Source organism: Lissotriton helveticus, chromosome 5_1, assembly GCF_964261635.1.
Source record: "Lissotriton helveticus chromosome 5_1, aLisHel1.1, whole genome shotgun sequence".
In the NCBI taxonomy this organism is placed as follows: Eukaryota; Metazoa; Chordata; class Amphibia; order Caudata; family Salamandridae; genus Lissotriton; species Lissotriton helveticus.
This window is the reverse complement of record NC_136065.1, coordinates 1702054098-1702080961: the sequence shown is the minus strand read 5'-3', so window position 1 is coordinate 1702080961 and position 26864 is coordinate 1702054098. Positions and strand designations below refer to the sequence as shown.

The 26864-nt window shown below is 41.7% G+C and overlaps 1 protein-coding gene across 6 annotated transcripts in view; it reads right to left on the bottom strand.

Annotated features, from left to right (window-relative positions):
- Positions 1-795: 795 nt before the first annotated feature.
- RNF212B (ring finger protein 212B) overlaps positions 796-26864 on the bottom strand; it is a 1495999-nt gene continuing 1469930 nt past the window's right edge. For all 6 annotated transcript variants that reach the window (XM_078641360.1, XM_078641359.1, XM_078641361.1 and 3 more), the window contains 2 exons: positions 22332-22375; positions 796-1360 (listed from right to left, as the gene is read on the bottom strand). In XM_078641360.1, the coding sequence (XP_078497486.1) occupies positions 1327-1360; positions 22332-22375 (78 nt within the window). In that variant the 3' untranslated portion in view covers positions 796-1326. The remainder of the gene's footprint in view (positions 1361-22331; positions 22376-26864) is intronic.

Sequence of the window (26864 nt, the reverse complement as noted above, 5' to 3'; positions counted from 1 at the left end):
TAATTTGCCGACAGCAAAAATACAGGATGTAAACAAGAGCTGAAGCTCAAAAGAAGTACATTCAACATTACACAAGGGAACTTAAGATAAAAGTAGGAGATTTTGTCAGAGTCAAATGTTCCCCGAATTTTGCCCAAAGGTTCATCTAAATTCTCTGATCCCAAGCTTGTAGTAAGAGCTAATAAAAGTGCTGTACAACTGGAAGATGGAAAATGGTGGAATAAAAGTAAAATCTCTGTTTACAAATTTCCCCATACTACCTGTTCTAACCAAAGTAGCACATATCATGGTTCTCACATTCGTGAACCTTCCACCAGATCTACAAGGTAACCCAGTAAGTTTCATGATTACATTATGTATTAGTAATTTTTCTGTAGTATGTTATACTCTCTTACTTACCATTCCATTGTTCTACTTTGTTGTTCTTTTGTTATGAATCTTTGTAATTATTTTGTTTTCCCGTGTTTTCATTTGTAATGGGGAAAGATGTGTTGGGTTGTAGCCATGACAATATTTCTTTCCAGAACTTCCACCTTGGGGTTCTGGAATGTTAAGGAGAGACTTGACAGTTGATGTGAATACTGGATGTGGCTGTACTTCGTTGCTCCTGTCTTGATGGCATTAAAGAAGATTTAAACTCTTACCTCGCATCTTCTTTTCAGGCTGCATGCCAACGGGAACACTAGCCTCTCGTTTTCTCTTTTTAAAAAGGGGAAATGAAAAGGAAATTTGGGATACAATGCTGCTATATCAATTGAAACTATTATAAATTTCATAATTTATTTTCTTCCCCATGTTTATTGAAAGATAACATATGTAAAGTAAATGTGTACTGGGTTTCATGCACACAGGAAGAGATTTTAAGTGATAATAATAAATATCATATGATACGAAGATACGTCTGAGTACAGATCTTTTAGTTTCTAAACCCTTGGTAATGTAACCAATGAAAGCAATCAACTAAATTATAAAACTGTTTACGAACTGGAAACACATTTATTCTTATTCTTCTAGCAGGGCTAAAAGCGCTGTATTATCCGGTTTGGACGAGGCAATTGCAAAATCCTAGCTTTATCAGAGGCAGTCAACTGGTTCTGTTTTGATACAGGAACTACGTTGCTTTTCTTCAGATGAAAGCCAACAGGCATGTTTTGAACGGAAGGGAAAGCCTATGATATAGTCTTCTCTAGATGCTGGTATTTGCTTTTGGTAGGTTCATGGCTGTGAGGATTGGCTAGCATGAGGTAAGAAGCTGCAAGATAATTGTTGTCCTTCTCCAAATGTTAAGGTCTTTAGATTTGACACCGGAGGACCAGAACAATTGGTCTATTCTACAGAATCTCTGCTGAGCGATGAAGGTCTGCATGAGAGAGAGAGAGAGAGAGAGAGACCAAGATAGTATTAGGTAAAGCTTTTCACAGTGCAAAAATGAGCATTCTCTTTGATTGCCAGCAGACTAATGACGGAGACAGTCACCTACTGAATCCAACCCTCCACATCTCAAAATACAATTCTGCAAATTTCTGACAGAATACTGCTTCTTAACAAGGATAGGGACAGCAACAAGGATTGGGATCGAACAATGTAGAAAGAGGGCCCTACTGGTTCATCAACAGGGCCACTGAATTATGCAGTAGGGTAGAGGAGGATCAAATTACTGCTATGGCAGGGTTGACCAAATTATGCAACATGAAAAGGCAAATTATGCGGCACAATACGGAACATTTGTGGTATTACTTTGTTGCATTGCAATTTTTTTAACATTGTCTGTGAAGGGTTTTCACCTTAGTACCAATTTAACACCCAAATACAGCAATTAGCTGTCAGTCCACCTTTCTGAAGGGCCTTGCAGCACACAAGAACAGGTGTTGACATGCTTTTAGTAACATTTGATCCGTTTGACTTAGAAACAACATTTCTTGTTTATAAAAATTTGCAGATTATGCAGCAGATGATGGATTATGGTTGTAAATGTGGCAAATCCAACAATGCAAAAAAAGACACGGCCGCAGACTTCCAGTAGACCTGATCATAATGAAGGCCAAACAGACAAAGACTTACTCAATAAATGAAAAGAGTTGGGGAGGAGAAACAGGTCTGGTACTTAACACCTCGGGAAGTTGTGTGACCACACAATAAACTTGAAGGAGGTGATCAAAAGCAGGTGGAATTCATGCACAATAAATTTCCTGTTTATGGAAAAACAGGTAGAGATAGGCAGCCATTTCTCTTCCTGAGTATTAATACCCATTACAAGGTAATTAACAGAATAGCACGGTATTTAAAAATATCGAGCTACAGAAATATGGAGTTTTAAATATCGTTACACAAAAATATCGTGATGCAGAAAAATCTATGACAAGACTATTGTTTTTTTAGGTAAGTAATACCGTTTTTAAGAATATCTGTGTTGTTAATATCGTTTTCAGTAACATAGTTGTAAAAAATTTAGGGGCCCATTAGGATGTCTGGCGGATCGCCACAGCCAGGCGGGCGGTGGCGATCCGCCAGACATCCATATCCGCCCGCCACCCATTTCCCCCCACCATATTACTATGGCGGGGAGGACCGCGGCGGACGGAAACACCGTCCGCCGTTAGGCGACCGGGGGGAAAAGGTTTAATATGGTGGCCAGCCGTATTACAATGGGCAGAAACAGATGCCTTTCCGTGGAAAGGCATGCGGTCTTCACTTCGGGGGCCCCCTGCAGGCCCCCGAAGTGAAGTCGAGGTGGGGGTGCATATGGGGGGTACCCATGGTACCCCCAGCATTTTCATATACTGAGCACCGCCCACCACATTGTTAAAAATGCAGGATGCGCCCGCCACTGTGGCGGGCGCATCCTAATACCCCCCACGGGACTCCCGCCCTTATGGTGGTCCCGAATTCCGATAGGATGGTGGGTGGACTCAATCAATTAATCAGGGTACTTGTAAGCGAGCTACATACCCATGAGGGTCTCAAGGCACCGAGGGGGGGGGGGGGGTGCCGCTACTGCTCGAAGAGCCAGGTCTTGAGGAGTCTTCTGAAGGCAAGTAGGTCTTTGGTCTGGCGTAGGTGGGTTGGGAGGGTGTTCCAGGTTTTGGCGGCGAGGCAAGAGAAGGATCTGCCGCCGGCGGTCGTACGTTGGATGCTGGGGACATCTGCGAGGGCGAGGCTGGCAGGTGGGGTGTGTAGAAGCTGAGTGCTGTTCAGGTAGGCTGTTACGGCGTTGTGGAGTGCTTTTTGTGCGTGGGTGAGGACCTTGAAGGTGATCCTCTTGTCGATGGGGAGCCAGTGCAGGTCTCTCAGGGAGAGGTAATGTGGCTGCGGCGGGGAGCGTTGACGATCAGTCGGGCGGAGGTGTTTTGGATGCGTTGTAGCCGCCGTTGGTGTTTGGCTGGGATTCCTGCGTAGAGTGCGTTGCCGTAGTCCAGTCTGCTGCTGACAAGGGCCTGTGTCACTGTTCTTCTTGTTTCGGTTGGGATCCATTTGCAGATCCGGCGGAGCAAGCGTAGGGTGTTGTAGCAGTAGGAGGAGACGGCGTTGGCTTGCTTGGACATGGAGAGGGAGGAGTCGAGGATTAAATCCTAGGTTGCGTGCGTGGTCGGTTGGTGTCGGTGCTGTCCCTAGAGCGGTCGGCCACCAGGAGTCGTCCCAGGCTGAGGGGGTGTGTCCGACTAGGAGGACCTCTGTCTTGCCCGAGTTCAGTTTCAGACGGCTGCTCCTCATCCAGTCGGCGATGGCCTTCATGCCCTTGAGAATGTTGGTTTTGGCGGTGTGGGGGTCCTTGGTGAGGGAGGGGATGAGCTGGGTGTCGTCGGCGTAAGAGATGATGTTGAGGTTGTGATGGCGGGCCACTTGTGCGAGGGGGGCCATGTAGATGTTGAACAGTGTCGGGCTAAGGGATGAGCCCTGGGGGCGCCGCAGATGATGTCGGTGTCTTCGGACCGGACTGGGAGGCGGATGCTCTGGGTTCTGCCGGAGAGGAAGGACGTGGTCCAGTCAAGGGCCTTCTCTTGGATTCTGGCTTCTTGGAGGCGTGTCTTTAGGGTGCGGTGGCAGACCGTGTCGAATGCGGCTGAAAGGTCCAGGAGGATGAGGGCTGTTGTCCAGTTGGCATCTGATGTCATCTATGGCGGCGATGAGGGCTGTCTCGGTGCTGTGGTTTCGTCTAAATCCGGATTGGGACTGGTCCAGGATGTTGTTGTCTTTGAGGTGGCAGGTCAGTTGAATGTTGACGATTTTCTCGAAGACCTTTGCCGGGAACGGGAGCAGGGAGATGGGTCGGAAGTTCTTGGGGTCCGCCTTGGGCTTTTTGAGGAGGGCGTTGATTTCGGCGTGCTTCCAGCTTTCCGGAAATGTCGCTTTTTCGAAGGAGATGTTGATGACCTTCCGTAGTAGGGGTGCGATGGCCGCGTCTGCTTTGTTGAATACGTGGTGTGGGCATGGGTCTGACGGAGATCCTGAGTGGATGGAGTTCATGATCTTGCGTGTCTCGTCGTCGTTGGTGTTGGTCCAGGAGGTCAGGTGGTTGGCGCTGTTGTTGATCGCGGGGGTGGTGGAGTCGTGCATCGTTGGTGCAGTTGTGGAGTTGAAGCTGTCGTGGATGTCAGCGATCTTGCGGTGGAAGAAGATGGCCAGTGAGTCGCACAGTTCTTGTGAGGGCGGGATGTCGTTGGCGCTGGCATCGGGATTGGAGAGTTCTTTCACGATGCTGAAGAGCTCTTTGCTGTCGTGTACGTTGTTAACCAGGCAGTCTTTGAAGGAGGATCTCTTGGCTAGTCTGATGAGGTGGTGATGTCTGCGGGTGGCGTCCTTTTGGGCTGCGTGGTTTTCTGGTGTTTGTTTGTGGAGCCATTTCTTCTTCAGCTTACGGCAGGCGCGTTTGGAGGTCAGGAGCTCGTCCGTGAACCAGGTGGCTCTCCTGCTGGCGTGGCTGTTGGATGGTCTCTTGAGTGGGGCGAGGGTGTTGGCGCAGTCGTCGTTCCACTGTCTGAGGTTGCGGGCTGCGGCGTCAGGGAAGGTGGGGTCGATGGGTAGGTTCTGGGCGAGGGTGGTGGTCAGCTGGTCTTCGGTGACTTTGTTCCAGCAGCGGCGCGGCGGCTGTTGGGTGCGATGGTGCGTGGTTGGTTTTTTGAAGGTGAAGTGGATGCAGCGGTGGTCGGTCCAGTGGGGTTCGGAGGTGTGGTCTAAGGCGAGGTGGGTGCTTGTTGAGAAGACGGCGTCCAGCGTGTGGCCTGCGGCGTGGGTGGGTGCGGTGACGAGTTGTCTGAGGCTGAGGTTGGCGAGGTTTTCAGAGTGGCGGAGTTGGCGTCATTGTTCTCGAGGTGGAAATTCAGGTCCCCGAGGAGGATGTAGAGGCGAGTGCGTGGGTGCTGGCGAGGTCGGCGATGGAGTCGCTGAACTGAGCCCAGGGTCTGGGGGGTCTGTAGACGAGTGTTCCTCTGAGGGCGGTGTTGGGGTCGGTGTGGATCCAGAAGTGCAGGTGTTCGGCAGTGTTGAGGGTGTCATCTGCGTGGGTGGTGACCTTGAGGGTGGACTTGTAGAAGATGGCTATTCCTCCTCCGACTCCATTGGCGCGGTCCCTGCGGGTGATCTTGTAGACGTCCGGGATGGCTATGGCGATGTCGGGTGCTGAGGAGTCGTTCAACCAGGTCTCGGTGAGGAAGGCCACGTCTGGGACGAAGGTGTCGTGCAGGTCCCAGAGCTTAATGGTGTGTTTGCGTGCGGAGTGGGTGTTAAGCAGAATGCAGCAGAGATGGTTGGGTCTAGTTCTAGGAGGTTTGGTGGGTCTGTCGCAGGTGAAGCTGCAGGTGCGGCAGGAGAAGGGTCCGTAGGTCCGTTTCGGGGTGGCCTGGAAGCAGGTGTTGTGTCGGCCGGCGTTGAGTGCGTGGAGGGAGTCGGCGTCATATCTGAGTCTGTCGTCATGGCGACGGTGGGTTCCAGGGGCCCGCTGCGTGCGGCTGCGCAGCGGCCTCCATTAAGAAGGGGGCGAGGGAGGGAGGAGCAGCTGGGAGGGGGAGCAGGTGTCGAGTCAGGTGCGGGGGGGGCGGGGCCGCAGGGGAGGCAGCGGCAGGAGCAGGAAAGCGCAAGAAACGGCGGCAAAAAAAGCAGGAATCAACAGAGGCAGCAAGGGGGATGCTGACGCGGTGGGGGAGCGACCTGGCCCGTGAACAGGGTCGAGGGTCGCTCCCTTAGTGCGCAGCAGCCTTCATTAAGAAGGGGGCGAGTGAGGGAGGGGCAGCTGGGAGGGGGAGCGGGTGTCGAATCAGGCGCGGGGGGCGGGGTCGCAGGGGAGGCAGCGGCGGGAGCGGGAAAGCGCAAGAAACGGCGGGAAAAAAGCAGGAACCAACAGAGGCAGCAAGGGGGATGCTGACGCGGTGGGGGAGCGACCTGGCCTGTGAACTAAGTCCGCCCGTCATCCTAATGACCCCCATAATGTTTAATTTATTGTTATGTGTTTTAGTTCATATATTCATTTTACCCGTTAGATATTATTTGTATAATCGTTTACAATATTTGTAAACATAGTTTGTAATTTTAAGTGGTATATCATTTTTAATTTAATTGTCAATAGTAATTTATAGAGTTTAGCAGGTTGTGAGGTCTGTAGGGGTGCAGGGTGTAAAGTTAATTAAGTACAGTTCATTATAATTAATTGTTAATTTATTATGAATTATTTACTTGATAATCAATTATGTATATTGTGAAATTATTATATATTTTAAGTTATATTAGGTGCGGTTTGTTGAGGTTGTAGGGGTATAGGGTGGGAAGTTAACTAAGTAATAATTAGATAATGATTAATTATTAATTTAATATGAATTACTTAATTGATTGAATATTATGTAATTTGTTAAATAATTATGTCTTTTACATTATATACTAGGTGCAGGCTGTTATTTTGGTAGGGTCATAGGATGGGAAGCTATTTATGTAACATTAATTAACAATAAATTATTCATTTATTTATAATTGATTATTCAATTTGTTAATTGTGTTATACTTCTTTATTTTAGTTACATTTTTTAATTTGTGGGAGTATAGTGTGGGAATTTAAATACAAATTAATTAATTTAAAAAATGTAAAACTCCAGAATAATTATTAAAATGTTTCATAATCATGTAGATTGTTTAATTGTTTTTTAATTTTATATAGATCATTTTTATATTAAGAGCTTTATATTTCTGGTCAGCTAATAGGGTTATTAAAATGTGTTATATGTTTGAAGTGAAGTACTTTCCCTACTGCTGCACAGGCTTCAGTGGGAATAGTAAATATTACCCCTCTGGATTCCAACTTTCCCTACTGTTGCACAGACTGGAGTGGGAATAGTAAATATAACCTCTCCGACGTCCAATGCTTTCCCTACTGTTGCACAGACTGGAGTTGTAATAATACATGTTACCTCTCCAGTGTCCAATAATTTCCATAATGTTGCACAGACTGGGGTGGGAGTAGTATATGAACCCCTCTGATGACCAACGCTTTCCCTACCGTTGCACAGACTTAAATGGGAAAACAAAATTTAGTCCCTTTGAAGTTCAATGCTTCCCTATTATTGCACAGACTGGATTTGGAATAGTACATTTTACCTCTCAAAAGTCTAACGCATTCCCTACTATTATATATACTGGAATAAGAATAGCACATTTTGCCCCTCTGAAGTCCAATACTTTCCCTACTGTTGCACAGACTAGAGTGGGAATAGTAAATTTAACCTCTCCAAAGTCTAACACTTTACCCACTGTTGAACAGATTGGAGGGTGTTGGGGGAGGATAGTAAATGTTACCCCTTTAAATTTTAACGCTTTCCCTATTGTTGCACATACTAGAGTGGGAATAGTAAATTTAACCTCTCCAAAGTCCAACGCTTTTTCTACTGTTGCACAGACTGGAGTGGGAATAGTAAATTTTGGTCCTATAAAGTCCAACACTTTCCCTACTGATACACAGATTGCAGTTGGAATAATGTATGTTTTATTTGTTGATTTGATTACTTTTTTTTGACTGTTGAAATATATTTCTTAGTAATATTTGTGTTTGATTATAAATTATTTGTTTATATATTTTTTGTAATATTTTACATTTTTTTTTATTTTATAATTTTTGATATAATTAATTACTTTGGTAATTTAGTTTAATGTTTTGTTTGAGCGGTAAGGGAGCCTGGGACACGGTGGAAGGGAAATGCATAAAAAGTCTCTTATCTCTTCCACAATCCTCTATGATACAAGCCATAAGAACAGAATTAGGCACAAAGGCTTGGGAGATACAAACACAGATGGCTGTAATCAGATTCTGGTAAAGACTCGAGGATCCAGAAGAGCAGAAAGTAGCTCACTGGTGTAGGAAAGAGATACAGAACAGCGAGCTAAAATGGGCAAAGGCCTGCAGGGAAAGATTGGTGCAGATCTGTAAAAGGCTAAAGATAGAAGTGGACCAGGAAACGTATCAAGTTCTTGGGTCCAAGTGTGAGCTAAAGCTAAATGGGAAGGAAGTATCCAGAACGATTGATTTAGGTTACTTAGCAAAGAAGATTTCAGTAGCACACATGCTAAACTCTTGGTCCAAAGAAAACTGGTTCCCCTACTTAGACATACTACCCAATCGCGGATACAGGCAAGAGATTCTGAGGCTGCGGATTGGGATAAACCCTTGGCTAACAAATAGAGACCTTAAATCAAAAATGTTAGACCAGCAAGGGTGCTGCAGGTGTAAGCTGGGAACCAAAGGAGACCTGCTACATATCTTACTTGATTGTTTGTCACTATTGGAACAGCGGAAACAGTGGCTGCGCCCAGTGTTCCTAAAACACGATATAAGAACAAGGGCGCAGGCTGCAAACCTATTAACTGAAATCCCCACTATTGATATCGCAATTGCCCTTGGGATATATATAAAGGTGGCCATGAGGGCACTAAGGAATCAGGATTAATCTGAAGTAATGAATGAAATTTCAAATCAAGGAAAATACACCCGGTAGCAAATGAAAGGAATAGGTTTTAAATGTAAATTTAAGTTTTAAGGCAAATGTAATTTTATTGATGTTTTGCATTTTTTTAAATGGTGTATAGGAATTTTGTACTGGACTAATTTTTACAAGGTTTTATGCATTTTATGAGAATTACATTCTGTGATACGGTTACTTGCATTTGTTTAAAGACTATGGTCATAATAAACATATCTTTTGACTTGACTTAATGTTTTGTATTTGTGTTTTCATATTTTTATGTTTTTTTAACTATATAAATGTATCTATTTATGCTTTTGATAATAGTAAATGAAAAAACAATAATTAATTTTTTATATAAATTAAAATATATATTTTTAAGTGTTCCATTTTACATATATATTATATATATATATATATATATATATATATATATATATATATATATATATATATATATATATATATATATATATATATATATATATATCCTCTCAATTGTCCCCGTCACAGAGGGAACACTTCTGTTGGTGCCCGCGTTGTGAGACCGGGAGCGTGTCTCAGTTGATTTTCAATATCAAAAAGTTCACGGGCACACTTCTTGGCAAATAAATCACAGTTTAATCACACAGGTCTTTGAGCAAAACTCCTACGCGTTTCGAACAAACGTTCTTGATCACGGCAGTGTTCTACAATTAGTCCTTTTTTCATTTCTCATTTTATGCTTTCACCTTGTATCTCGTGGCGGTGATGCATTATGGGCATTGTAGTTTCATTTGCAGTTATGTAACCCTTTGTTTTGTTAATAACTTTATTTTCAGTTTATTTAAGTTGGGCATTTATGTGGGGAAAATTCTAAAGACTCAGTCCCAGCTAATACGTATTTGTCCTTAAGTAGGACTTATTTATTCCGTATTATAATTCACCTTTGTGTGTTTAATGTCGTTTGCGCTTTGTTGTGCGCTACGATCGCTGGGATGTCTGATCCTTAGATTGAGTTGTTTCTAGGGCTGAGTGCCCTTTGCCCCACATATGTGCCCATTCTGATATTTTTGATATCATTAGCCCATATTATTAATTAAGTAAATTCACCAACTTCAGAGGTCCACATTGTAAGCAAAACATACTGTATCTCATTTTTAACTTTACTACAATTCTTTTACAAATGAACATGCATTTCTTCATCTGCGTTCAAGCCTTTAGGGTACTTTGTTTTGAATTTAATTATCAATTTGGACTCTAATCTTCTCAACTTTAAGAGTCTATCCCCCCCGCGTTCTTGATTTGGAATTGTCGCTAATCCCAAATATTTTATGTCCTGCCATGTTTTTCCTTCATGTTGTTTTAAATTTTTGCCATGGCATAGGCATTGTCATCATTTTGTATCGCTCGAATATGTTCCAATATTCTTTTTTTCATAGGGCATTTCGTACTGCCTATATATTCTTTTCCACAGCAGCATCTCAGCATATATACCACAAATGATGATTCGCAGGTTATTTTTGTTTTGATTGTAAAATCTTTTCCAGAGGGGTCTTTTAGTATGGTGGTGTTTTGACCTATTTTGCAGGCTTTGCAGGTCATGCACTTTGTAAATCCATTGCTTCTTTTTTGAAGCCAGTCTGTAGGTTTCTTTGATGTAAAGTGACTTCTTACCAAATAGTCTGTGAGGTTTGGCGCTCTTCTATATGAAATTAGAGGGCCTTTTCCAATGTCCTTTCCAATATCTGGATCTTTTGTTAAGATATGCCAGTATTTTGAAAGAATTTTCTGAATCTTGTAACTTTCCTTGTTATATGTAACAATCATTCGTGGTCGTTCCTCCATTGCGTTTTCAATGTCTTTCCTTTTATTAGTAAGTGTTTCCAATCTTGTTTTTTGTCTGGCTTTTTCTTCTCCATGTGCTATGTCTGTGTGGTTGTAGCCTCTTTCTAGAAATTGCCTTTCAGTGTCTTTGAACTTTTTCTCCATTTCCTCTGTTGTTGAGCAATTTCTCTTCATACGAAGAAACTCTCCGTAAGGAATGCTTTTTATCAGTTTTTTGGGGTGGAAGCTTTGACCATGGAGAATACTGTTTGTTGCCGTTCGTTTTCTGTGGGTAGTCGTTTCGATCTTGTTATCCTTTATGAACACTTTAATGTCCAGAAACTCAATTTCTTTTGGGTTGATGTTATATGTGAATTTCAAACCCACATCATTGCAATTTAAGATGTTGAAAAAGGTCTCAAATTCCGCTGTGGTTCCTTTCCACAACAGAAACAAGTCATCAATGAAACGCACCCATAGTGCTACTTTAGCCATGTATGGGTCGTTTTCCTCTCTCCAAGCTATGTTCCTCTCCCACCACCCCATCATGAGATTCGCATAGCTTGGAGAGAAGGAAACTCCCATGGCCGTCCCGCACTTCTGTTGATACATCTTTTGGTTAAATAAAAAGACATTGTTATACAAACACATTCGAATCATATCTGTTAACATTTTAGAATGTTCAAGTTCAGTAATAGGTCGCTGTTTAAGAAAACAGTTTATTGCTTTCAAGCCGATTTCATGGCTTATAGAGGTATAAAGTGACACCACATCAATGGTGACCAACATGTAGGATGGTTGCCATTCTGTATTGTTTAGCAGTTTTAGGAAATCTCCTGTATCTTTTATGTAGGAGATTAGTGTGGGAACCCAAGGAGCTATGAAGTAGTCAACATAGTTTGCTACGTTTTCGTACAGACTTCCGCAGCTGGAGATTATTGGTCTTCCTGGTGGTTTATTCAGCGTCTTGTGTACTTTAGGTAAAAAGTACATGGTTGGTATGATCGGATGTTCTACCATTAAGTATTTCTTTTCATTTTCTGTGATCAAAGTTTTTTCTTGCCATTTGTTAAGTTTGGCCTCCAGATCAACTATAAGTTCTGGGATCGGGTTCTTTTTTAATGGTTCATAATTTTTTTCATCCTTTAGTTGACGTAATGCTTCATCTATGTAATGTTGTTTGTCCATTATTATGATGTTGCCACCCTTGTAACGCTTCAAGATATTGCCAAACAGCACAGCAGTCCGGAGGACCAACAACGACTCACGGACACCTTGGTTGAGCGTCGACGTGCTCAGTCGGAGGACGCGAACACGGCCGGGAGTCTCCCGGGTGAGTAACTGTGTGAGCGAAGCGGCGAAATATTTTGGAAAAGCCGTGTGGGGTTCATTGCATGAGAGGGAACTGTTTCCGAGCATGGATAAACAGAAGTGAAATTGCAAATTACGCACATCACTGAACCTTTCTTGGCAGAGTAACAGGTCGAGCAAACGGGTAAACATATAAGACCCGCATTCTCGAAAAGAAATATTTTAAAGCAACAGTGTTCGTAAAATTCCTTCCCTACCAGTTAAAAAACAAAGTACTGCAACCACACGGAAGGACCATTTTGTAATTGACGAAGCATACTGAATATAGAAAGCATCGAAATGGAAGAACGAGCAAGGCAAAGATTAGCCAAAGCGGAAACGATGTTCCAACGAGATAAGAATGCAAAAACAACAGGCGCTGAAGGCGGGGTTGAAAAAGCACCACAACAGACCATAAACACAGCAAAGCAATTGTTTATAAAATTGGAGAAATCAATGAGAAAAGAAATTTCACGGGGATGGGAAATAATAACTTTAGAAAAATATTTGGAATGTAACATGGTACCCAGAGGTCTCCGAATATTTACCTTACCCAATCACCCTGACACAAAACCCGAAATGTTGGAGGAATGGGGGAAGAACAATATGGAGTGCTCGAAAGGAATGATACAAATAATCATAAAATATGCCAGACAGGAGATCGCTGAATTATTACAGAAAATAACTGATATTGAAAATGAGATAGCATCGCTAAAGGATGAAAGTGCTTTAATTAAAAAATTAAGAACAGAAATGGATAAAAATCTAGACAAACATGATGATGAGGTCCAAAAAAGAAAAGAGCGAAAATTCCATAGGGATGAGGACGACTACAAATTTGGAACAATCCTTACCTTTGCCCGGAAATTCGATTTGGCCAAAAAACAGTGGGATGAAACAACCAAAAAGGGAACGAGTCAACAAACAAGTGGATCTGAATCAGAAATCAGTGAAGGAGAACAAAGAGCAATGGGCATACGTAATTTTTCTTTTTTAGAGGAGATGGAGCTGCTCTATCACGAGCAGCAAACACCACGTTACAACACAGGCGCACGTGGACGTGGCCAAAGAAGACAAAAAACGAGAGGAAGAGGCCCACAACAATTCTCAGGAAGACAAAACGCAAAACCAGACGAAGTGCAAGACAAAGGAAATCGATACAACCTGAGATCAAGACCAGTGAGAAAATGATGAAAAAGAAAAACACAACGCCCAATCTGGTGATTCATTTATCCAGATATAACTTATCCAAAGATGAAATCGATCTACTTAATAAGGGCTTATCCTTTTGCCCGGAAATTCATCATGAAGAAGTTGACACAAAAATAGACTTATATAAATATATAAGAAAACTGAAATTAAAAAAGCACTTTGCCAAACAAATGCCAAATCGAAAACGAACTGAAATACAGGAAAATCTTGGAAACACCTCACAAGGAACATCTGAACAAAGAGATGAGACTTTGAATTTGAACCAAGATCAAAGTGAAATATGCAACATTGAAGACGTTCCTCATCTGAGAATCGCATATGAACTAGCACATGATGTGACAGGTTCACAAATAACGGATACTCAAATATTGCAAGAAATGGTAGTAAAAACAGATAAAAGCATGAAGACTCCATTCAAAGCCAAATCGAAATTTTATCCCACACTTCATCCAGGGAACAAAATTGACTTATTTTATGATTTAGTTGTAAGTGATATAGAACAAATGACAAACACAAATCAAGCGAACAAAAAAGAAAACTTAACAAAAAAAGAACGAGCAGCAATACAATCATTAAAAAATAATCCAATGATTGAAATTAAACCTGCGGACAAGGGTGGCAACATCATAATAATGGACAAACAACATTACATAGATGAAGCATTACGTCAACTAAAGGATGAAAAAAATTATGAACCATTAAAAAAGAACCCGATCCCAGAACTTATAGTTGATCTGGAGGCCAAACTTAACAAATGGCAAGAAAAAACTTTGATCACAGAAAATGAAAAGAAATACTTAATGGTAGAACATCCGATCATACCAACCATGTACTTTTTACCTAAAGTACACAAGACGCTGAATAAACCACCAGGAAGACCAATAATCTCCAGCTGCGGAAGTCTGTACGAAAACGTAGCAAACTATGTTGACTACTTCATAGCTCCTTGGGTTCCCACACTAATCTCCTACATAAAAGATACAGGAGATTTCCTAAAACTGCTAAACAATACAGAATGGCAACCATCCTACATGTTGGTCACCATTGATGTGGTGTCACTTTATACCTCTATAAGCCATGAAATCGGCTTGAAAGCAATAAACTTTTTTCTTAAACAGCGACCTATTACTGAACTTGAACATTCTAAAATGTTAACAGATATGATTCGAATGTGTTTGTATAACAATGTCTTTTTATTTAACCAAAAGATGTATCAACAGAAGTGCGGGACGGCCATGGGAGTTTCCTTCTCTCCAAGCTATGCGAATCTCATGATGGGTTGGTGGGAGAGGAACATAGCTTGGAGAGAGGAAAACGACCCATACATGGCTAAAGTAGCACTATGGGTGCGTTTCATTGATGACTTGTTTCTGTTGTGGAAAGGAACCACAGCGGAATTTGAGACCTTTTTCAACATCTTAAATTGCAATGATGTGGGTTTGAAATTCACATATAACATCAACCCAAAAGAAATTGAGTTTCTGGACATTAAAGTGTTCATAAAGGATAACAAGATCGAAACGACTACCCACAGAAAACGAACGGCAACAAACAGTATTCTCCATGGTCAAAGCTTCCACCCCAAAAAACTGATAAAAAGCATTCCTTACGGAGAGTTTCTTCGTATGAAGAGAAATTGCTCAACAACAGAGGAAATGGAGAAAAAGTTCAAAGACACTGAAAGGCAATTTCTAGAAAGAGGCTACAACCACACAGACATAGCACATGGAGAAGAAAAAGCCAGACAAAAAACAAGATTGGAAACACTTACTAATAAAAGGAAAGACATTGAAAACGCAATGGAGGAACGACCACGAATGATTGTTACATATAACAAGGAAAGTTACAAGATTCAGAAAATTCTTTCAAAATACTGGCATATCTTAACAAAAGATCCAGATATTGGAAAGGACATTGGAACAGGCCCTCTAATTTCATATAGAAGAGCGCCAAACCTCACAGACTATTTGGTAAGAAGTCACTTTACATCAAACAAACCTACAGACTGGCTTCAAAAAAGAAGCAATGGATTTACAAAGTCGATGACCTGCAAAGCCTGCAAAATAGGTCAAAACACCACCATACTAAAAGACCCCTCTGGAAAAGATTTTACAATCAAAACAAAAATAACCTGCGAATCATCATTTGTGGTATATATGCTGAGATGCTGCTGTGGAAAAGAATATATAGGCAGTACGAAATGCCCTTTGAAAAAAAGAATATTGGAACATATTCGAGCGATACAAAATGATGACAATGCCTATGCCATGGCAAAAATTTAAAACAACATGAAGGAAAAACATGGCAGGACATAAAATATTTGGGATTAGCGACAATTCCAAATCAAGAACGCGGGGGGGATAGACTCTTAAAGTTGAGAAGATTAGAGTCCAAATTGATAATTAAATTCAAAACAAAGTACCCTAAAGGCTTGAACGCAGATGAAGAAATGCATGTTCATTTGTAAAAGAATTGTAGTAAAGTTAAAAATGAGATACAGTATGTTTTGCTTACAATGTGGACCTCTGAAGTTGGTGAATTTACTTAATTAATAATATGGGCTAATGATATCAAAAATATCAGAATGGGCACATATGTGGGGCAAAGGGCACTCAGCCCTAGAAACAACTCAATCTAAGGATCAGACATCCCAGAGATCGTAGCGCACAACAAAGCGCAAACGACATTAAACACACAAAGGTGAATTATAATACAGAATAAATAAGTCCTACTTAAGGACAAATACGTATTAGCTGGGACTGAGTCTTTAGAATTTTCCCCACATAAATGCCCAACTTAAATAAACTGAAAATAAAGTTATTAACAAAACAAAGGGTTACATAACTGCAAATGAAACTACAATGCCCATAATGCATCACCGCCACGAGATACAAGGTGAAAGCATAAAATGAGAAATGAAAAAAGGACTAATTGTAGAACACTGCCATGATCAAGAACGTTTGTTCGAAACGCGTAGGAGTTTTGCTCAAAGACCTGTGTGATTAAACTGTGATTTATTTGCCAAGAAGTGTGCCGCGTGAACTTTTTGATATTGAAAATATATATATATATATATATATATATATATATATATATATATATATATATATATATCCTCTCAAGTAGAAAACCACAAGTTGACGAAGCTGTGTGCTGGCCAAAATTAATTTATTCTCAGTCAGCCCTCGGACGCGTTTCGCCTCACCAGCAGGCTTGATCACCGAAGTTAGACATTTACAATCGCCATTTTAAACTTAGTGCACCACCCCTCATCACGTGATCGGAACTACAAATTGGGTAGCGGGGAAGAAAGACTTGTAGTTTTTATACAATTATCTCATACATCAATGCAAATGTGAATATAAGATGTAAACATATATGCATTTAGCCACACACTGTCACAGTACACCTGACATTGTTATTTAAAATGCAATATAGCACTGTAGATTTCATTTACCAGAAAGCATTAATTCTATCATGCAGTTTTTTTTATATATATCTCTTCTACAACTTTATTAATAAAAGCACATTTCCCTTTACCAGTTTAATTAGAATATTGGTAACGGAATTACTAGGGAGATACTGCAAGGATTGTGTAAAGCTATATAGTGCTAAACTGCAAAAGCAATTTTAAGGTAATATATAACAGCTTTAAGGCAATGTATAACAATAGTCTGTTTTGCCCTAGTGGGCATTAATGTTCTTTTGTAATGTGTACTGTGATAATACATTTGAAATATTTACATTTTGCCCGAATGGGCATCCCCCGCCCTTCAACTATTGTGCTCACCAGATAAACTACCCTTGGGTAGAAAGTGCAAAGAATTCTAAAAAATTTAAAAAACTTCTGCTAGAACAGGATTACGCCACCCCTCAACATTTTCAAAACACTTCATTCACTGTATTTCTTTGTTTGGCATCACTTGGACCCTAATGCTAATCTACAACTGAGTGCTCAGATCTTCTTCCAGGTTCAGGCCTCCCGAAACCTTTGAATTAAGCTCTAGGATGTATCTCGTTTCGAGGCGCCTCAGCTTGCTTAGTCTGTCTCCCCCACGAAGGCTCTTAGGGACATAGTCAATTACGAAATAGCTGAGCACAGTTTCATCTTTGTTGTGCTTTGCCTCGAAGTGGTGGGCGACTGGGTATGTTTTATCTACGTTGCGGATGGCTCTCATATGCTGCAGGATTCTTATATGGACCGGATGAATTGTGCTGCCTACGTACCTCAGGCCACATGGGCAGTGAAGCACGTAGACAGCATATTCTGTTTTGCATGTGAAGATTCCCCTTATTTGCTTCACTCTTTTTGATAGACCAACAGGGTACGATTGTGTGTTGACCCCCAACTTGCAGGCCTTACACTTCGTACACTTGATAAAACCTGGCTTCTTCTTTAACCAATTACCATCACCTTCCTTACGCTTTTGTTTTGGCTGCAGCATGTTTGAGACAAGCATTTGTTTAAAAGATGTCGCTTTTCTAAATGAAATTGCTGGTCTCTTTTGAACAAAGGTTTGCAGGATGGGATCATTTGCTATTAGGTGCCAGTGCTTGTTAAGGATGTTCCTAACTTCTTTATGTTTCTTGTTATATGTCGTGATCATCCTAACTTGGTTTGCCTGAGTTTTATTCTTATTTATCGCAGATGTACTATTTTTGCAAAATAAGATATCTTCCCTACTTTTCTGCTTCGCCTTTGTTATCGAACTTTCAATGTTTCCCTGAGTATACCCTCTTGCCTTAAAGCGGGTGTTCAATGTTTTGAGCTCTTCCTCCAAACAAGCGTGGCCACTGCAATTACGGATAGATCTAAGGCTTTCTCCGTATGGGATACTTTTAATAAGGCTGTTGGGATGGAAACTAGCTGCATGAAGCAGCGTGTTACCAGCTGTTGGTTTCCTGTACAACTGGGAGTGGAGTCTGCCTTCTTTGACAAATATGGTCAAATCTAGGAAATGAAGGGAGGTTGCGCTGATGTTACTTGTAAACTTCAGATTAAGGGAGTTGGTTTGCAGGTTTTTGATGAAATTACGAGCAGTCTCTTCTGACCCCCTCCACACTACAAAAAGGTAGTCTATATAACGACTCCAGTGGAGGATATTTTCCCCCCACTCCTTGTGGTATTCCGCTCGGACCACCTGCTCCTCCCACCACCCCATATGCAAATTAGCATAGCTGGGGGCGAAGCAGGTGACCATCGCGGTTCCACAAATCTGTCTGTACAGGATAGTGTCAAAAAGAAAGTAATTGTTGTTCAGGCGCATAGCCACCATTGCTAGTAGCATTTGAGTATGCAACCAGAGGTCAATAGGTTGCTCTTGTAGAAAGAATTTGACAGCCCTTAGACCATCGTCATGTCTAATGCTGGTGTATAATGTTGTGACATCGATAGTCACCAGCAGAAGGTCATCCTCCCACGGAAGATCATAAATCTTTCGTAGGAAATCACCCGAGTCATGAATAAATGATGGGAGTTGCTGCACTAGGGGGCACAGAAAAAAAGAGTCAATTTACTTAGATGTGTTTTCCAGAGCGCCACCGATCGCTGATATGATGGGGCGTCCTGGGGGGTTGTCTGCGTTTTTGTGAACCTTCGGGATAAGGTAAAATACTGGTGTGACGGGGTTAACAATTTTTAGAAATTGAAGTTCTTCTCGGGAAATGAGGCTCTGCCTATACCATTCCTGAAGTTGACTATTATATGCCTCAAAATTGTTGTTCATGAGTGACTCATTGATTTTAACATAATTACACCGATTGTTCAATTGTTTATGAGCCTCATTCAGGTACTGTTCCCTATCCCAAAGGACAATGTTCCCCCCTTTATCCACGTCCCGCACAATGCAATTGTTATCTGCTTTCAGCTTGTTAATTAAAGCAAAATACTATTTTTCTCGTTTAGGAAAGTTTTTATGCTTTACACTCATGCATTTTTCTAAGTTCTTCAAGTCATTAACCACTAGTTCGTGGAAAATGTCCACCGTATCACGTAGACTCAATGGGGTGAATTTGGAACTTGGTCTGAAGTTCGATGGAACACTTCTGCCAATTTCGACCTCTTGTTCTCTGGCAATCATTCTCACTTGGCTGTTGGATATCACAGGTATTTCTTCACTAATGTTACTTGCACCTTAAGTGGAGCCATCCGCCTGCCGGGCGTTAAAGAGTCAATACTGTGCAGGTTGAGCATTAGGTCCATGTCAGCCACAGATAAATTTTCGTTGGCATTACTTTCATCCAAAAGGATATTTGGCAAAGATTGTTTTCGGTGTTGATTAAGAGCAAAGAGTTTCTTAAGCTTAATATTTCTTACGAACTTGAAGGTGTCGATTTGTGTATCCACATAATATATATACACACACACATATATATATATATAACAGCTCAAAATCCTCACAATCCCCAGCCGGGTAAAGGAAAACAGCACTCGCGGGCACAGCAGTATCTCAGCAAGGGGTTTATTTAGAACAAACGCGTTTCAGGAGATAAACTCCCTTCGTCAGTATTCACATCAGAGAGCCAGGGGCGGCACCATTATCTATGTTTGTAAAAATAATCAAGATTTACCCGTTCTGTACACAGTGAATGTGTGATTATTGTCGGGTGACAACGTTGTGTTTACAGCGTTTTTTTCTCAAGGCCACGAGGTTCGGATTTATAATGTTTCCGATTGTATATTATAGGTGGCTGATTTTTGAGAATGTAATCATGCCGATACACGGCAGCCATTTGGGTTTAACTGACCAGTTAGCAATTTCTTTGGGCTTGTGTTAATATTGCACACTTCAAGATGGCGCGCAATATTGTGCCTGGGGCTTAGTCCTTTGTTTGTCTTGATTATTTTTACAAACATAGATAATGGTGCCGCCCCTGGCTCTCTGATGTGAATACTGACGAAGGGAGTTTATCTCCTGAAACGCGTTTGTTCTAAATAAACCCCTTGCTGAGATACTGCTGTGCCCGCGAGTGCTGTTTTCCCTTACCCGGCTGGGGATTGTGAGGATTTGGAGCTGTTATGTTTAACGCGGACACCATCCCGGCAAAGCACCCGCTTTAAAGAGTGACTCGTGTTTCTTTGGTGTAAACTTGGAGCTGTAATATATATATATATATATATATATGTATATCAACACACTCCACCAGCGTCGCCTTTCTCGTACTCACGGAAAGAAAAACACAGGAGCCGTGGCCTCAATAAACGGTGCAGGTTTAATGCAGTTACAACGTCCTACGCGTTTCGGAGTAAGCCTACTCCTTCATCACGGGCAAACTTTGTGCATATTACTGTTTGTTATAAAGTAAAAAAATTATGTCACGTGATAAAGAACATAAACAAAATACTTTTGCCATTTACATACTTTTCGACAGTGTAAACCTTATGAGTGACCTTATACCTCACGTTATTATAGTGAAACTATAAATCATAGCTCTTATTCGACACTGGTTATAATTATAAGTGAGTTTGAGCGACCTGCGCTTTACGTACCGCCCATATCCTTTACATCAGGAACTAGCATGATACTTGCAGTACTAAGTCCAATAATATGGCATTTGAGTAATAAAGTCATCGTGTAGACCACTAACACATATTATAATTCAAAACATCACATTTTGAAAAAATTTATATAACAATTGAAAAAAAGGGGGTTTAAAGCGACCTAACTGATAGAGGAAGCGAACCCCTAACCTCAAAAGAGTATCGTTCATGGTGAGCCAGCCCGCTGCGCTGTGTGTTCACCCTGTTAACACGAGCTGAAAATTACCCGTCATAAAGCAACAATCCTGCGCCTTAAAGTACGTTACTTTAAGGCGCAGGATTGTTGCTTTATGACGGGTAATTTTCAGCTCGTGTTAACAGGGTGAACACACAGCGCAGCGGGCTGGCTCACCATGAACGATACTCTTTTGAGGTTAGGGGTTCGCTTCCTCTATCAGTTAGGTCGCTTTAAACCCCCTTTTTTTCAATTGTTATATAAATTTTTTCAAAATGTGATGTTTTGAATTATAATATGTGTTAGTGGTCTACACGATGACTTTATTACTCAAATGCCATATTATTGGACTTAGTACTGCAAGTATCATGCTAGTTCCTGATGTAAAGGATATGGGTGGTACGTAAAGCGCAGGTCGCTCAAACTCACTTATAATTATAACCAGTGTCGAATAAGAGCTATGATTTATAGTTTCACTATAATAACGTGAGGTATAAGGTCACTCATAAGGTTTACACTGTCGAAAAGTATGTAAATGGCAAAAGTATTTTGTTTATGTTCTTTATCACGTGACATAATTTTTTTACTTTATAACAAACAGTAATATGCACAAAGTTTGCCCGTGATGAAGGAGTAGGCTTACTCCGAAACGCGTAGGACGTTGTAACTGCATTAAACCTGCACCGTTTATTGAGGCCACGGCTCCTGTGTTTTTCTTTCCGTGAGTACGAGAAAGGCGACGCTGGTGGAGTGTGTTGATGTCTGGGGGTGGCTACCCCTGCCGTGAGCCCGCCGACACAGAGGCAGAGGTTCAGCCAAACGTTTGTGTTGATATATATGTATATATATATATATATGTGTGTGTGTGTGTCTGTTTTTATATGAATATATTTATATGTTTTTTACATATTTACAATTATTAATTCACATTGTTATATGTTAAAATATTTTAGATTTACTATTTTATACTATATATATATATATATATATATATATATAATGGAAATCGATACTTTTTTATTATTTTTAACAATATTAGTGCCAATTATATTTTTGTTTCAATGTTTTTGTACTTGCCATTATAAGTAGACGATATTTTTGTCATCAATATTTTTTACTTGATATTTGTGTATCACAATATTTGTTCCAATATTTAAATTTCAGAATAGCACATAACTTCAGATACATAAATATAAATATACATAAATGCAGTTAATTCTTGTGTTGAGTCAATGTGCATCGGTGCACTGGCCCATCCCAGTTTCTCTAAATCACCTAAGTCTGTTACATCGAGTGCTCTCTTTTAACTTACGTTTGTGACTGGTAAGACAGTGTCTGCCGTGGGGTAAATCGCAGCTGTTGGGGGAGAAAGACACATCTGAATTATACATCATAGTTTTGGCAAGTGCACCTAATGTGGTCAAAGGCAATGCCTCATTTTTAGGATAGCCTTTTAAAAGCATGCTTAGTTCACTTCATTTTGTGATTTTCTACAGTGCATCTCTGTAATTTAGGTGTCAATTCACTTTAACCACGCCTTTGGAAACAGATGTCTAGAATTACAGATAAGCAATTGTTATTTATCTGTAACCCTAGTTCTCCTGCATTTCTAAAAAGCCCATTTCTAAATGGATTGTTGCCTCCATTTTACTATTATTAAAATGCTAACTGATCTTTGTCTGCTACCTTCAAAGCCCAGCTGCACTGCCGTAAAATATTTCTATTGCTAACATATGTAAAGTGGTCACTTGGTAGTTTGTACATACCTTTAGAAGACATTGTTGTCTTGATTCAGCTTCCAGAGCAGGTGCCCAAGTAGGACAAGCTTCTTTATAGCATATTTTTGATTAGTATAATTCTGCTATTTTTACTTTTGTCTGTCTCTACTTTTAATGGAGATGGTTTTGCTATTCTAATCAGTTCTCAGGACTATAAATGGTAGAGGAGGAATAGTTGCTATAATGTAAACCTAGTTCTCCTCGAGGAGAATTTTCTCTATAGTAATGAACAACTCATTATCCTCCCTTGAGAAGAAGACAAGGAATTAATTACTATTCTCCATGACCCTTAACTTTCCAGTTTTTCCATTTGTTTAGGTTTCAAGGTATTAGGCTACAGTGCCCCCTATGTTCCCATATTGGTCATTTATAAAGGTATGTAAAAGAGTTTCCTGTCACTTTCTGAAAATAGTAACATTTTAGGGTAAAAAAGTGGCTACAGATCAAAAAAAACCTTTATAGGCTATCAAAATATTTACTTTTGTTTTAAAAACTGCCTTGTCATAAAAGAAGAAGTTATTGAACTTCAGTAACAATCTTTCAGGTGGATACTCAGTCTACCTGAAGGTTCCATACCTTTTGAATTTCCCAGGTGCTAGACTGTACCTGGAAACTTTTCCATAGCTCTTCTACACTGGTGTGAGGGGTGGCGGAGGGTTCTGGCTATGCATCAACGACATAATCAACACTACTGGAGCCACAAAGCACCCACCCCAGTGGTGTTCGTCAGTTTTCCATCCTTTTTTTTACACACCAACAAGATGGAAGGACAAGAACAACATCAATTCTGTAGAGGCACAGTGCAGAAAACAATTTGGGACCTTATTTACATGTCCCATGACCATCTTTCAAGACATTGAGCAGTATGGGATTGGTAAGGAACCTAGAGGTAAATTGAGTATCCATCAGAAAGATTGTTAACATAAGTAACTTTTTTTCTGATGGATACTTCTCCATGCAGATTATTCACTGCACACCAGTCTGCTGCACCCAGCAAGAGCCATGAATTCATGCCTGATCTATACAGCCGCAAAACAACAGTTGATGGACAGAATGCAGAACAATGTCATACATTCACCCCAGTACAGAGATCTGGGCCTAAATCCATCGTTTTTTTGCACTCCACACCACCCCAGTTCAGATATGGCCATATGCAAATCAGCCTTGACCCTGTGCCTCATGGGAACAGTCCAGCCCGAACTGCCAAGCCATGTCTTTCCTGGACTGGAATCAAGTATCCTGGGACCGGTTTCTGGCTATCAGCCGTCTTCAGCCAGGATAGCTTGACTCCAGTGGTGTGGAGAGCATGGGACTCACGTCTGAGCATACCCATCCCACTCGGGGTGACAAATGCAAAACAACAGTTGATGGACAGCTGCAGAACAATGTCATACATTCACCCCAGTACAGAGATCTGGGCCTAAATCCATCATTTTTTTGCACTCCACACCACCCCAGTTCAGACATGGCCATATGCAAATCAGCCTTGACCCTGTGCCTCATGGGAACAGTCCAGCCCGAACTGCCAAGCCATGTTTTTCCTGGACCGGAATCAAGCACCCTAGGACCGGTTTCTGGCTATCAGCCGTCTTCAGCCAGGATAGCTTGACTCCAGTGGTGTGGAGAGCATGGGACTCACGTCTGAGCATACCCATCCCACTCGGGTGACAAATGCAAAACAACAGTTGATGGACAGAATGCAGAACAATGTCATACATACACCCCAGTACAGAGATCTGGGCCTAAATCCATCGTTTTTTTGCACTCCACACCACCCCAGTTCAGACATGGCCATATGCAAATCAGCCTTGACCCTGTGCCTCATGGGAACAGTCCAGCCCGAACTGCCAAGCCATGTCTTTCCTGGACCGGAATCAAGCATCCTAGGACCGGTTCTGGTTATCAGCCGTCTTCAGCCAGTATTTTGCTGATCTATAGAGCTTGGCTTGGTAGTTTGGTCTGCCCTGTTCCCATGATGCACTGGGCCAGGGACAGACTAATTTGCATATAGCCAGGTTCTGAGCTGGGATGGGGCAGTGAGCTAAAAAACGGTGATGGATCAAGCCCTGATCTTTGGACTGGGTAAGAGTGGTCTGCTTAATTCAGACACTCTGTTCATCACCACCCCCTTTTCTGAATCATTTTGTCCACCATAAGCGTGGAAGGGTATACTCAGACATGAGTCCCTTGCTCACTGCTCCATCAGGATTCAAGCAAGCCGGGCCGACGACGCTTGAAATGGCAGAAACCGGTCCCCGGAAGCTTGTCTCCTTTCTGGTGAAGAATTGGCTTGGTAGTTTGGTCTGCCCTGTTCCCATGATGCACTGGGCCAGGGACAGACTAATTTGCATATAGCCAGGTTCTGAGCGGGGATGGGGCAGTGAGCTAAATAACGGTGATGGATCAAGCCCTGATCTTTGGACTGGGTAAGAGTGGTCTGCTTAATTCAGACACTCTGTTCATCACCACCCCCTTTTCTGGATCTATAGAGCCGGCATAAGTCCTGTTGAATAAGTTACTTATCTTCCGCAATGCTTTATCTATTTAGCTGTAGATTCCTTACCTTAGAATATCCCCAGGCATCAGAGTGGATTTGGAAGATTTTTGAGCAGTACTCTTGGTAGGTGGTGGCTTTCGGCTCCATGTTGGCACTGCCACCGTGACGTGTGAGATACCTATATAGGTGCCAACTCAGTGTGCTGATGTCAGTTACTTTCGCGACTCCAACCGCCAGAAGTGTGGACCCACAATGAGCACAGATCACTGGTGTGATAAACTAAGGCCCTGAGATTAATAATCAATTTGCAGAGCGGGGAGGGTCGGTAAGGAATCTGTAACTCTGATAAAGCATTACAGTAGGTTAGTAACTTCTAGCCACAGAATCCTTACCCTAGAATGAATATCCAAGCAATTCCTCCCCGGAGGTGGGACTGTGAATCTAATGAAATCAGAAAGTCCTGCAAGACAGACCAGGTGAAGTGCCCATCATGAGAAACCTGATGACAATGCTCTTTTTAGTCCAGATGTTAGAGTCTCTCCTCTTTGGAGGAATGAGGTGGAGCAAAGAAGGGAGGCAGGGTTGTTTTCTAGCCCACATGGAAGGGAGTCGCAACCTTCGGAAGGAAGGAGGCATATGTCCGGAGGACCAGCTTGTCCAGATAGAACGTGGTAGAAGAAGGGTGCGCAAAGACTGCCTGCAAGACACTGATCCTCCTGGCCAATGTTACGGCCACTAAAAAGGCAGTTTTTAATGTCAAGAGACTAAGAGGACAATTGTAAAGATGCTGTAATAGTGGACACATGAGAAAGGTGAGGATCAAGTAGAAGTCCCACTGAAGTCCCACTGAGGCATCATGAATGGTGTAGGGGGAACATATGTTGCAGGTCTTTAAGGAATCTAGCCACAATCAGTGATTGAAAGAGAGAAAGTTAATCCGGCTACTGCAAGAATGCCGAGATGGCAGAGAGATAACTCTTAATTTTAAGCGAAAATGTAAAAAGGTCATAAAGAAGGCCAATCGATATGTGATCCAGTAGAGAATTAGATCAGTTTGACTATGGCATATGTATTTTTTCAGCTGTGGGATAATTACATTTATTAATTGAATATAACAATTTAAATATTGATCATGTGGTTTTTGTATCTTGAATTTTATGGATCTCCGCTTTGCGTCTGGGTGTGTTTTCCCTCAATAACAAACAAATCCAGCTATGGAATAAAAAAATAAAAAAACATTGTGTGAGGCACACCATGACTCAAACTTGTCCCAACAATAGGCGTATACTATCTTGGTGGAGGGACGCCCGGCTGCCAGAATATCATTACAGACTCGGGAGGAATGCTTAAAGCTGTCAACTGTCGCCTCTCAAACTCCACGCATTAAGGTGGAGGGCGTGCAGGTTCGGGTGCTGGACCCTCCCCTGTTGCTGCAACAGAAGATCCTTTTGAAGGGGCAGGCTTGACTGGAGGACCGAGGGTCATGCTCAGCAGATTAAGATACCAGACTCTCCATTCCCAATCTGAAGCATGAACAAGAATGACTTGGGCCTGGTCATTTCTGATCTTC